The sequence below is a fragment of the Mytilus edulis genome, chromosome 10 (assembly GCF_963676685.1).
Source record: "Mytilus edulis chromosome 10, xbMytEdul2.2, whole genome shotgun sequence".
Classification (NCBI taxonomy): Eukaryota; Metazoa; Mollusca; class Bivalvia; order Mytilida; family Mytilidae; genus Mytilus; species Mytilus edulis.
Genome location: NC_092353.1, coordinates 52,095,536 through 52,110,313, shown reverse-complemented (window position 1 = coordinate 52,110,313; position 14,778 = coordinate 52,095,536). Strand labels below are relative to the sequence as shown.

At 31.4% G+C, this 14,778-nt stretch overlaps 1 protein-coding gene across 1 annotated transcript in view; it reads left to right on the top strand.

Annotated features, from left to right (window-relative positions):
* The window catches only part of LOC139492484 (neurogenic locus Notch protein-like), a 32,090-nt gene extending 17,589 nt beyond the window's left edge, over positions 1–14,501 (top strand). Inside the window, exons 12-14 of the mRNA XM_071280662.1 lie at positions 348–552; positions 4,520–4,697; positions 14,367–14,501. Coding sequence (XP_071136763.1) covers positions 348–552; positions 4,520–4,697; positions 14,367–14,474 — 491 coding nt within the window. The 3' untranslated portion in view covers positions 14,475–14,501. The remainder of the gene's footprint in view (positions 1–347; positions 553–4,519; positions 4,698–14,366) is intronic.
* Positions 14,502–14,778: the final 277 nt, after the last annotated feature.

Sequence of the window (14,778 nt, the reverse complement as noted above, 5' to 3'; positions counted from 1 at the left end):
TGTGTACTTAGTTAGAAGACAGGACATATGCTATTCATTTATTAAAGACTTCCTGACTGATAATATTATAGATATACTATCAATAATATTAAAATGTTCAGCAACAAACATTCATTACGACTATATAACATTCTAAATTTGATGTTCAGTTGTTACCAAACCCACACGTTATTGTAGGGAGTCTCAACTTAGCCGGTCAGCCATTCTTGAGAGGCTGGGTCTGAAACGAATATTATATATATGACCTTGAATAATTTACTATGTAGAATGTACTGAGATGTAAAAATACCTTTGACTTTTATAACAAACAGCATAATAATTTAGTCCAACCTTTCTTGTATTTGCAGCGATTGATCGGACTGGAATCGTAATAGATAATTTCGATGTGTATCCAAAGCCTATAAAAATACCAGGAAATATCTCAGTAACACTGAATAGTAGTATTTCTCGCAGGCTTCCAGCTGATTCTCATTACAGACTAAACGTCACAATTGATAAGAAACTTTTAAACCACTGGCATGCGGTTCCGTGTTCAAAAAGAGTCGGGACATGGTAATGCATTCAATTGTTTTATATATATTTAATCCTTAGAAACTAAAGCGGCAGTATTTGTCATCGATTTATAATGTATGCATATTTCATTCGCTAAGTCCATGTATGTAGTGACATTTTTGATTGATATAAACGTAATAAATGTATTGATTTTTTAAGTCAGGGTTTTTTTACCACACATTACTTAAAACGTTTATTTAATTTTCCTTAGATTAAAGCATTTGATTCTGAAATTTGATCGACCTGTAAAACAGTTATTTCAAACAGGATAGCACATACTCAAATCTAACGAATATGTTGTTTACTTAGACTGAAATTTAGCGACGATCGGGTAATTTTATCGATCCTTTAAATAAACTTATTCCAAAACGAATTTTATGTGTTTCCCTCAGTTTTAGTTAGTAAGACGGATTTGTTTGTTTTTTTCTCAATCGATTCATGAATTTCGAACAGTGGTATACTAGTTTTGCCTTTATTTATATTGTAATTAATTCTTTCAATAGTATTTTTATTGGAATAAATATTGATTTTGTTAACAGTAAATTAAAATAAAACTGAATATTATTGTTCTACAAGCTGTCGATACATGTATCTTGGCATTCCACAGTCAGGGTCATGTTGGGTTTTTTTCTTTGCCTGTTTGTGACTTCTTTGCACTGAATTGAATGTTGAATGTGTACTCATTAATAACTTAGTCTTAAATTCATGATTATTTTTTATTAGTTCTTATAAGTTTTGAACTAGCTGTTAGTAAGTGCGAGTACTCTCAGATCTGTATTTAGCATCTTTTTTGTTATTGAGAAATACAAATACCCATCATTGTCTACTCTGTGTTTTGTTATATGTATTTCTGTTTGTATCCATCTGATGAGTTAAACCGTTTTCAACATATTTTTATAGTTTGTTCTTATTTTGTTATGTTAACCACTGTCCATTGTTATGGGGAAGGTAAGCGCCTTCAAACTAGTTTAATATCTCCGCATTCTGTATGTGCCTGTACCAAGTTAGGAGCCTGTCATCTGGCATCTTAAATTTAATGCATGCCAAATTATGATAAAACAAATCCTGCTAAAGAAGTTCATTTGACTTATTCGGATGCAAATATATAAAGCGATACTGTATGGGGCTATGATATCAAGCGCAATCTTTGGTTACAAGGGCAAACCTATTGTAGTACGAATTTAAGGCCGAAGCATGTCTTAGTGTCAAAATGTTTATATTTGGTTGCTAAGGACAGTTAACATTACAATTATTATGTTTTGCAATACCAGATGTTTTCCCCTTCAGAACAAAAATAAGAATCAAACAGACAAACGATTTGTGGTACAGTTGTCCTTTAAAAGTGCATTTCTTCACTCCACAGTAAGGAATTAAATCAAAATTAAAGTTAATCTTCTTCTATTATTGGCTTTCTAAATAAACTCATCATAGATATCAAGATTTTAAAAAATGTATTTTCGCCAGACGCGCGTTTCGTCTTCAAAAGTCTTATTAGTGACTCTCGAATCACAAAGAAGTTAAAAAGGCCAAATAATGTTGTTGAAATTGAGGACCAAAAATCCCAATGTTTTACCAAATACAGCTAAGGTAATGTATTCCTGAGGTAGAAAGGCTATAGTATTTAAAAGATTCAAAGTTATGTAAACGGTTGATGTTATTATTATGAACAGATCAATGATTATTCTAGTTCATTAAGCCAACAGTTTGTACTATACATTTGTATATGAATGTAATCGATGCCTTCCATAGATTTGTTTTTTTTTATTTAAAATGGTGAAATATAATTCTTTTTGTGTGTATCAATTGCATCCTCCTTCATGTATTTGCTATAAGAAAATTCAAAAAGGGGCATGAAAATGTAGCATATTCCTCCTAAATTAATCTAAATGAAAAATAGGCTTTTTTCGTCTAATTTATTCGTAAAATATAATAACAAAGTTCGTGCGACAAAAAGTTGAAAAATATATAATTTTTCGTCCTTAATGCTCTTCAACTTTGTACTCTATTTGGACTTTTAAACTTTTTTTATTCAAGCGTCACTGATGGGTCTTTTGTAGACGAAACGCGCGTCTGGCGTATATATAAAATTGTAATCCTGGTATCTATGATGAGTGTATTTGCAACCAGTGGGTCGATGTTAATGCTGGTGGAGATTTATTTCCCCCAGGGTATCACCAGGCCACTAGTCAGCACTTCTGTGTTGACTTGAGTTATCATTGATGTTCATAATCATAAATTAGTTTTATTAACAAAATTTTGAATTTTTTAATAAAACTAAGGTTTTTCTACCTCAGGAATAGATTACCTCAGCTGTATTTGGCAAAACTTTTAGGAATTTTTGGTCATCAATGCTCTTAAACTTCGTACTATACTTGGCCTTTTAAACTTTTTTTTATTCCAGCGTCACTGATGAGTCTTTACTAGACGAAACGCGCGTCTGGCGTATGTATAAAATTTAATCCTGGTATCTATGATAAGTTTATTTACAATAATTGTTTGACCAATGTTTGGTATGAATATGAAAATACGAACTGTCATACAGAAAACAGCCCATATTACATATATTACATAATCTTGATGTTCATATACACCCACTATAAAGGCAATTTTTATTTTCAACTATGCAAATATGAAGTTTATTGCACACTAGCTCTCATAACTGAAAAATTCACAGGGTCTAAAATGCTAAACTACACATTTACTGTGGTATTCTACATTTGAAGCAAAAATGTGTTCTTCAATGTATTTTTCGGCTACATACAGACATATCTGAAAGGTTCATGTCTTTCACTTAAGTACAAGTACATCAAGTTGGCAGCAACATATACACGTTTGTTAAGTTGATAGGTAAAACTATAAAGTTTTGTTTATAATAGCCCTGCTAGATACTTTTGATCCGTAACAATGGAACTCGTCCTTACCTCGGGACTTTAAAACTTCTTCTGGCTATTTTTACAGACAACAGGGCAATATTCTGGATAGTTACAGATTATAAATGCTCTTTTCCATATTGACCTCGGTATCAACCTGAGTCTTAAGTAGAGGGCCGATATGGATCGATGATTAATACCAGGGCCAATATTGAAAAGACAAGTTATAATCTATTTATCACATATTTTACTTTTGCTGCATAGAGAAAAAAAGGTTAAATTATAACGATAAATTAACCAAAACAGGTAAAATCTTAAAAGATAATCACATTTTCAATATATAGTTTTTTCATTTGCTGCGTACAAACTTATTGTCTCATTTCACTTTATTTTTGAAATGGTAATACACAAAATCAAAAATTTAGCAAAATAAACCTAAATCGATAATAGTTGGTTAGACATTGTTAGTCGTGGCTATTGTAGCTGAATTCCCAATAAGTTATTTTGTTTGTTAATAAACTTGTGTGTACTGTATTCCCGGACTATGTTGCACATTTTTCTGTTTTATAAATACGACTGTATTCTTAATTCCTGGAATGTTATTATTTTACATTAGACACTCTGCGTTTATCAAGTGGATAAAAAAAACTTTGTTGTTTCCAATAACTGAAGAAATTTAAACAGAAAACTTAAAGACAATGACCGTAACAATGATTTTTCATGTAACCACAAAGTGCATACTAATGGACAGGTGATATAATCTTGTACGAAACATCCACCAGCAGTAGCATCTACCAAGTGGTAGCAAATATCATAGATACCATGTATATAATGTGCTACGCCAGATAAGTTTCTTCCACAAAAATCCCTGTAAAATCGTTCAAATCAAGTAAATTGGAAGACAAGATCATACAAGAAAAATCAAGGCAATTATGGCTTGGTCATCTATGATTGGGTAAAAACAACTTCATGTTTCGAACAATTAAAAGCATTGCATATACGCGGACAAGAATGTATTGGTAGTTACAAACAAAAAACGTGTTTACAAAATAAACAAATCTTATAGAATCTTAAATTTCCTTTATATTGTTTTATAGTGTGTATGACGACGTGTGTGAAATGATGACAGAATATTTCAAAAATCACACCTGTCCTAAAATAGTAACGGACCATGGTCTTACATGCAGTTGTCCAGTTAATGGTATCTCATATTTTATAAACAGTTTTACTACACAACTAAATTCTATACCATCTTCATGGTATTTCTTAGCTGCAGTAAGTATTATAAAAGCGCTCACATATCTTCAAACAAATGTACAATTTCAGTTATTTGATTTCTAAATGCGTTTATATTTAACAACAATAATGGTCTTAACTAGAATATCACTTCTTAACATAAGATTACTTATGCCTGAAATCAATCAAGATCTTAAGACAAAATGTCAGACCATAAAAAATAATATCCAGTAGAAACAAAGCAAACGTCAATGAAATTTACTTGCTAAAATACACATCGAATTTTATTTTTTTTAATCTTAAAGCTTATTTTGACATTTTAATTTATGTAAATAGATAAATAGAAAACAAATGATCGTACATAAACAAAATTCAAACGAAAAATATTTGGGAAAGCCGGATGGTGTGCTAAAGTACAGTTGAAAGGAATTCTGATTAAAGTTGTGAAAGAAGTTTTTAGAATTTACAAGTATCGTCTATATCGTAATAAATCACTACTTAGATATAGAAATGCCAACGAGACAACACTCCATCCAAGTAATTTATAAAAAGTAAACCATTATAGGTCAACCAAAACATTCCAGTGTACAATTTTCGTTTCGGGAGGTATTACTTTCTCGTACGAATTAAACATAATACACGAAGTATGTTTAAGAGTACAGGAATTATATAATATATTGTATTCCAACGCCAGATTAAAACTGACGAGGAAAGGTAACATCCTTTCACCGAAAACTTTATTATTGTAGAGCCTGGATGGTCAAGTGGTCAAGCGCGTATGGTATAGTGTAAGGCGATTTGCTGTAACGATATCTCAGTAGCATGAGTTCGAACCCTAGCGAGGGAATAACAAAAAATGCAAACGCAAATTTACAGATCTAACATTGTTTGACGTTTAGACGAATTATATATATATGTTAAAGAGAATTTGTATAATCAGGGATTATGTAGAATCCCTGATTTTTCAGGGAATATGTAGAATCACTAAAATCATTAGTAATTATATATAATCCCTGAAAATTACCAGTGATTTTACATAATCAGTTAACATTTTAATAATTATTCTACAAATTCCCTATAATAATTTCAGGGATTATGAATAATTTAAGAATCCTTTGTTTATTAAAAAAAAATATAGACAAATTATCATTTTTACCTTCATATTCTTGCCAGATGAAATAATTTTGCTTTTAAACACCCAGGGTTTCGAGATAAAGTTGAAGACTTCAAAGTTAATAACATCAAGATCCAATATTTGGATTTTACACCAATAAAATTATTTGATCTGATTTGATTTGATTTGATTTGATCTATTTGTAAATCCACAGAGCATGTTATTTGTGGTACATGTAAAACAAATGGTGAAGAAGATTTTGGAATATCTGCTTTTTTGTTTTATTGTTTTTGTTCAAATTAACAAGAAATTCAAAACAGAGAGATCGTACGCATCTAAATGTATAGAAAAACTAAGGATTGAAAATTAGAACAAAATTTTAGATGAAGCTGGCATTTGGTGTAATATTCTCATAGCAATTCCACAGGGTAAAAATGGAAAGGGAATCCCAAAAATACATAATGGTAATTGTTCACCAAAAGTTTTAAAAAAAAGGGGGATATCGCCTGGCCAAAAAAACATGGTATCTTGCTTGAATCAGTTCGAGGTTGCTTATTCCGTTACCTACAGATATTTTTAATTCATGGTATCTTGCTTGAATCAGTTCCAGGTTGCTTATTCCGTTACCTACAGATATTTTTAATTCAAAGCAATTCAAATCTTTATTGCCATAAAACTACATATTTATAGTGTGTGACTTTAATGAACACTGAAATCTGATTCGATGTGTGAAAGAAATGTTTTTTAAAATGTGGGTATTGTGGTAAAAACAGCATATTATTTTAATATATTGTGTTTACATTTTAATTTATTGTGCCTAACATTTAAAACAAAATACGAATATAATTTTGATATTTTGTGCTTAACATTTTACAATTTATGTTTATATAATGTAATGCTGTTTTAATATGATTTCGTAGCATAAATTATTTGGCTTTTATTTATTTTCTTTAATAAATAAAACTGTTTCTTCATTTCAGTTATTATGTATAATCCCTGGCGTTTTTTCTAGTGATTAAACATAATCCCTGAAAATTTTAGTGATTATATATAATCCCTTAACTGGCCAGTGATTCTACATAATCCCTGAAAATTTCAGGGATTCTACATAATCCCTGATTATACAAATTCACTGTAACATATATATATATAACTCGTCTAAACATCAACCCAACAATGTTAGATTATGTTAGACTCAGATCGACGTCCGGTCTCTAATCGACGCCCGGTCCCTAATCGATGTCTGTTCCTCAACTCGACGTCTAATATTTTGAAACACTCTTATGGACGTCCAATGTAACGTCATGTATTGCCAAAACGACGCCCAATTAATGTCCAATAGCAATAAATAATAAATTACTGCACGTATACTATAAGTTACATGGTTCGCTACTGACCCCCAGCCGAACCCCCTATGGATTTTATTCACCATTTATGGTCCGTATGGGGTCAGTGGTTAACCGTATAACGAATTTATCGCACCCTGGACTTTTTCTGCTGCGTTTTGATGAAAAATAAACAATGAAATACAACAACCGTAATAGATGACGTCACCATTAACGCGTCATGAACCCTTTATGAAATTTACTAACCCCCTATGGTTTCATAGGGGGTCCCCTATGGTCTCATAGGTGGTCACCACGTGACGGCGTTAAACCAATCATAACGTGATAATTTAACCGCGGTGCGATAATTATACATGTACATGTTTTGTAGCTATTGACAATTAAACTTTTAAACATTTACACAAAAAAGTCATACTGTCCATATAGATTTTTCAACTCGAAATAGATGACATACACTTAATGTGTATCTTCAGAAAAAGTTAATCCAATCGATTTACAAAATCGTGTGTCATTCATTTTCATATAACTAAACGCATGTAAGTGTAGGTCAATGAGAAAGCAACCAAACGACAAAGAAAACCAAACGACATCTAGGAGCATTATTCAGTCTTCAACAAAAGACAAAATAAAGAAGTACAGCTTAATTTAGACTCTGTAAGATATTTTTAACAAATGTTTGACCTGAAGTGAAAATTGGCATTTTTTTATGTTGTGCTGTTTCACAACTGTTCTAAGTTAAGTGTTGACACACATGTTTATCCCCAACATATTCTTTATGGGCATGCAATGCAGTGGTTGTCGATGGTTTATGTCGGTCCTATTTGCTTTTCGGAATTGTTTTTTTTTTCTTAATTAAGACCGTTAATTTTCTGATTTGAGTTGTTTACATTATTCATGTCGTGGCCTTTTGTAGCCTTTTTTTTAATCATTGTTGGAAGTCGTACAGTTGCCTATAATTGCTCACATTACTTTATTTGAACTATATGGATATTTGTCCTTTTGAAAATCATACCACATCTCCTTATTTTTCATAATGATGTAATCTCTGAAATTTAAAAATTGATATCACAACCTGTTTACATGCTTAGTCTACTTTGTAATATATATATTTGTTTAAATATATATTATTATATTTAAAGTTCTTAAGGTTTCAGCTGCTATCGCTTCTGTTCAGTTTTGTATTCTGTTTCAAAAACGGACGTTGATTAGAGAAGCTAAAAATTGGACGTCGATTAGAGAGGCATAACATTTGAGCCGTCGATTTGGAATGTTATTTTATTGTGACGACAGATTTGGACGTCGATTTGGGGAACGGACGTCGAATAGAGACCGGACGTCGATCTGAGTTTTACATATATATATAAGAATCAGATCTACGTTATACATTTAAATATATAAAGAAGATCTGATTCTTCATTTTCTCCCCGGGAAACTATAATATAATTAGAAATACACCTTAGATGAGTAGATGATCATTCATGTAAACTTACAAATATTTCTTGTATTGTGTTAGACGACTTTGTTTAATTCCTACGAAGAAAATAACAACGCCCAAAATGAAAACTAATTTTTATCAGCTACAGTTAGACGAGGGGATAAGGCGTCTGTGCAATGCAATGTGGTGTTGTCATAGAAGTGAGAAGTGCCACATATAGGTTTTCAGCCCCGGGAGTAAAGAATCAGATCTACACTATCATTATTAGTTTGATTTTCTTTTCTATGCACTTTGTAAATATTTTAACGCCTGGTATTTGCAAATAAAGTCTGAAAATTAAACCCAACAATATTAAAATTATCACCGGCTCAGGTCCTGTTCTCTCCACCCTCTCAAGATAAAGCCAACCTTTGTGATGAAAATGCTGAGGTTAGCCGATAGATGAAATGTGTGCCACTTCGGACTGCATCATTCTTGGCCAATGTCAGTTCTTGAACTGTTATAGTGAGAAGATATCGAATGGTCGTATTTACGCATTTCCTGCATTTGCTCGAGAAAAATACTCGGGGACTTCAATTAGTTGGTTTTGAACATTAAAATTGTCATTTAATATCGTCAGATTGTGTTTTAGGGCAGAAAGGGATAAATACGTGTTGCGCTATCAACTCGTGGCAATTTTATTTCACATGTCCATATAAACACGTGATCATCTTAAAAGCGTTTTTAGATTGGATGCAACCATTTACGACTGCCACCAATGCAATGGTAATCATTACATCGTGGATCCGAAATTTCTATATTAATCCGCTAAGGGTAAAGAGTTAGGGACTGGATCTTAATCCTTGGCAAGCAAAGATGGTATAGAAATAGTTATCAAAGGAACCAGGATTATAATATAGTATACCAGATGCGCGTTTCGTCTACATAAGACTCATCAGTGACGCTAATATCAAATTATTTATAATGCCAAACAAGTACAAAGTTTAAGAGCATTCAGGGTCCGAAATTCCAAAACGTTGTGCCAAATGCGGCTAAGGTAATCTATGACAGGGATAATAAAACCCAAAATCATACTTCCTTGGTTTCATAATATTAAGACGCCAGAACACAAACGATACATCGGACGAATTCATTGCATGAGAGATATGTTTTAACTTATTGTACCATGAACTTATTGACCAAGTGTAGGTCGTTTAGTTGAGGTTCTATCCATCAAAACTATGAGAAGGAGAGTAATAGGGTGATAATTTTTAACTTGCATCATGCTACGTACGACATCGCTTTAACAGCTGAGATACTACTATAACATGGTTACGTGAAAAAGATACAATGGATAACCGTTGATTCTTGAAAAAGAAACCATGTGCCCGGAGGGCGAATGGTTTGTTTTTCATGAATCGACGCTTATCCATTGTATCGATAACTTAAACTATTGTGTTAATATCTTTTTAAAATTAACGCATATTCTTAATTAGTAGGATTACAATCAATTGAATATTACAACTAAATGGTAAAAACAAAAATCCAAATATGTTATAACACAACACGTCTGTCCTTAAAGATCTTTAAACTATCCGGCATCTTAATAGTGTCTGTTTTTACAAAATAAGATATATTCGAACTTATTTCTATTAAGATGGAAAATGGAAATGGATAATGTGTCACAGGGAATACAACCCTAAAAGAACATATATATAGTGCACATACTAAGTATGTTTCCGAAATTTCTAACAAATAGCCTAATTCTATGCACATCACGATTTTCTAGCATAGGAATTTACGAATTAACAGTGGTAAAATTATTAAGTTAAACAGATGAAATCATATTATATCAATTTATAAAATGGACAAATCATGAGCATGTAATCATTTTTGCTTCAAACATGTGGAATAGCCAAATAAACGACCAAACTCGCTTTTATTGCACAAATTATCCATAATAACATACAAAACCAGAACAAAAACTGAAAAAGTAGAGAATAGGGACAACAAAGATAATTCCGGGATTCGAACCTAAAAATATAAGTCCGTATCTTAAACTCATTTATCTTAACCATGTAACCTCGTGGCTACCTATTTATACTACTCGTTTGCCTATTATGTATATATACAGGTAGAAGCCCTGTGTGTCTGTTGTACCGATGTATATCATATATTCATTTATATATATAAAATAGACATTTAAATCGTAACCGATTGTCAGCCCTCAGCTCTTGTCGACTTGTTGATTTCAGTAACACGTATCAGAATTCATGGACGGGTTCGAATCCCAGTGAAGGCATATAGAAATCACAAAAATTAAAAGTTAAGTTTTTAAAACAATTCCATTAGTGAACAGAAATCAGTTAATAGTTCAATCCAGAATACAGTGGATAGAAGAGGGAGAAAAATCCACAAGTTATTTTTGTGGACTTGAATCTAAGAATTTTACCAGCAAGATTATTCCAACGGTTGAAAAAGAAAATGGTGATATTGTAACTAACCAAAAAGAAATACTTGAACAGGTTAAAATATTTTATGAAAATTTGTACAAAACACGAGATGTTGAATGTTGTAAACCTAAAGATATTGAAAATAGTCTACAAAATGTAAATGTTAGAAAGTTATCTTTAGATGAACAAGATAAAATAGAAGGTGAAATATCAGTTGAGGAAGCTGGTGAAACTTGAAAGAATGAAAAGCAATAAAACGCCTGGATCAGATGGTTTTTCAAGTGATTTTTTTTTATTTTTCTGGCCCGACTTAAAAAATTTTGTTGTAAGATCCTTGAATGCAGGTTATGATAAAGGGGAACTTTCTGTTACTCAAAAACAGGGGATAATTACATGTCTTCCAAAGGGTAACAAACCAAGACATTCTTTAAAAAACTGGCGTCCTATATCTTTGCTTAATACTGTATATAAGATTGGCTCTGGGGTAATAGCAAGAAGATTTAGAACAGTTTTGACTTAACTTATCGATACTGATCAGACAGGTTTTATGAGTGGAAGATATATTTGGAAAATCTAAGATTGATCTATGATATCATGGCATATACTGAAGATAATGATATACCAGGCCTGTTATTGTTGATAGATTTTGAAAAAGCCTTTGATTCCATTTCATGGGAATTTCTTTTAAATGTATTGATTTTTTTTTTAATTTTGGAGATCTATTATAACTTGGGTGAAAGTGCTCTATCAAACCATTAATTCAGCAGTCATTCAGGGAGGAAATCTTTCAAACTTTTTCACTGGTGAAGGGGTTGTAGGCAAGGTAATCCATTTTCATTCTTTGTGCAGACATTTTAGCGTTAAAAATAAGAAATAACAAAAATAGAAATGGAATCAAAGTTCTTCATGTTGAACACAAACTCTCGCAGTTTGCTGACGATACATCACTACTTTTAGATGGTAGTTGAATAATCTTTAAATGAGGCATTATTGGAACTAGATTGGTTTGCTAAAATTTCTATTTTGAATATAATTTTTTCCAAAACTCATGTAATTTAGTTTGGAAGTAAAACGTACAACAGAGAGACACTTTGTCCAAATCAAAATCTTACTTGGGGAAGCACATCCTTTAAATTATTGGGTGTTAATTTTGATGTTGATTTAGATAAACTCGTTAAAATCAATTATGATGAAAATTTTGTAAAAATAAAAAGACTAGTCAAGCAATGGTCTAGACGTAACATTACTGTTATTGGTCGAATTACTGTTGTAAAGACACTGTTGCCAATTTTAAATCACTATCTAATCCAAATGAAGATATTAGTAAACAGATAAATGAACTTTAAAATTTGTATAAGTTTATTTAGTAACTCACCAATTCATAGAGTGAAAAAATATGTAATACAAAAAATTACTGTGATGGAGGCTTAAAAATGATGAATTTACATGCTTTTATAAATGCTTTGAAATATACTTGGATAAGACGAATTTTTAAAAACCATTGTAAATGGCGAAATATATTTTTGTCATGTGTTGATAAAGATAGATTCTTTAGTTGTGGTAATAGCTATGTAAAGCAACTACAGCAAAGTATTAAGAATAAATTTTGGAAAGATGTACTGGGTGCTTGGCAAATGGTAATTGAAAAAGAAATGAATTTTTACGATTAGGAATATTTTCTTTCCAGTCCAATTTGGATGAACAACCTATTCCAAATTGACAACAAACCAGTGTTTTCAAAGACTGGCATAGTAAGGGTATTCTACATGTCATTGAAACTGTTGGGGATAATGGTACCTTTCTAATTTTTTATTAATTTCAGGAGTGTTTTCAGATTGATATAGACATCATGAAATATAATAGCATAATTTCTATGCTTACTAAGACTTCCACAAAAAATAATAGAGGAGATTATAAATTAGTATCTTCTTTCATACCATCAGTTATAAAGACCATTCTCAAAAGCAAAAAAGGATATATGAAGATAGTATTTGGTGCTAAACAAAAACAATACTGTTCCTACAGGAGTAAAAAAAAAGATAGGAAGCAATTTTTGTTTTAGAAAATCAAAACTGGAAAAAGATTTTTCAACTACCATTTGCTATTACAAAACATACTAAGCTGCAATGGATTAAGTATAGAATTAATCATAAAATTCTGGCAACAAATACGTTTGTAAACAAAATTGGGATAATGCAAAACCCATATTGTACTTTTTGTAACACTGAACTTGAATCAATTGAACATATACTGTGGGACTGTTATTATGTACAACAATTTATTGAGCAAACTGAAATGTGATTTCTCCAGAATGGTATTAGTATACCATTTACACAAGATATTTTTTTGTTTGGAAATTTATCACGAATGTACAAAGGTGACCCTCAAAACAACATTTTTCTCTGGATTAAACAATATATATATATATAATACAAGATATTGTAAAGGAGAATTAAGTTTAACAGCATTGATTGAAAAATTAAAGCATCATTATATTTTGGAGAAGAAAATAACAACTAAAAATAAATGTTTTGACAAGTTTAATCAAGCTTGGTGCATTTACCTAGAGGCTTTTCAGGAGAATTTGATGGATTAACAACTACTTAAAATTAGCAGACATCAAACTAATCATCTTTTAATTCTTTTATTTATTAATTCTCTATACCTGTTTTGTTGTTTGTCCTCTTTAATATGATACCATTATAAAATCCCAAAAAGATGTTATTTTCAATTTCTATACATTTAGGTAGGTTGTATTATATTAGATTTATATATATGAACTTACTGTTTGATAACTGTACTGTTGTATATTATATATGTTGGATAAAAAAAAATCAGATTAATTAGTCAATTTTAACTTAATGAAATTAGGCACACAAAGGAAACAAAATAATCTAAGATGATGAACCCATTTCAGCGACAGATTTAGGAAGCGCTGATTCTAGAAAAAAAATTCTCGGTAAATGAATACGCTGGCGTCATCACAATGGTTTGAATACAAAAAAAGTAAAAAGCTACACCAGAAGTAGTCTTTATTCTTTTATAAATAGATATACATGAGGGGGGATAGGACCTTTATCGGGACTCCGGGATCGGGTATTTTTAAGCTCGGGATTTCGGGATTGACCCTTTCGGGATGCGGGAATCCTTTTTTCGAATTTCGGGATGTCGGGATTTGTTTTATTTAAATTCGGGACCTCGGGATTTCGTTTTTTTTAAGTTCGGGATTTCGGGATCAAGACCCCTCCTATCCCCCCTCATACGTGTATTTCTTATTACATATACAAAAATCTTTTCATGTCAAATGCTATTTATTTTCAGGTGGTAAACAAATCCTTCTTTTTCTGTCTTTTTTTTTGAAAAATTTCTTTGTTATTGTAGGGTGATTTTAGAGTGAGGGTAGAGTTGTTACATGGTGGTTATATGATCGGATGCCTAAATGTAGAATGGACAATAACTGTTCCTTGCCATGGATTTTTGTGTGGTTAGATTAATAAACATAACTGGGATTTCTGACTACTGTTTTTTAAATTTTGGTGTTGTTGGATAAACCCTAGCACTCATAAGTGCATATTCAGGAAGTAGACATTTTAATTTATTACCGTCTAACAGCTGAATAGGCGCGACAAATTGAAAGATTTGGGAAATACCAATATATATTATCTGAAATCACTTTTTTAAGTATATTCGTCAGGGAGTAAAATATAAGTCACTTTCAAACGAGAAAACAATGTATTTACGCTGAAGATTATTTTTAATCTTCCTTTGCCGAATAACTTTTGATTGCATTGTT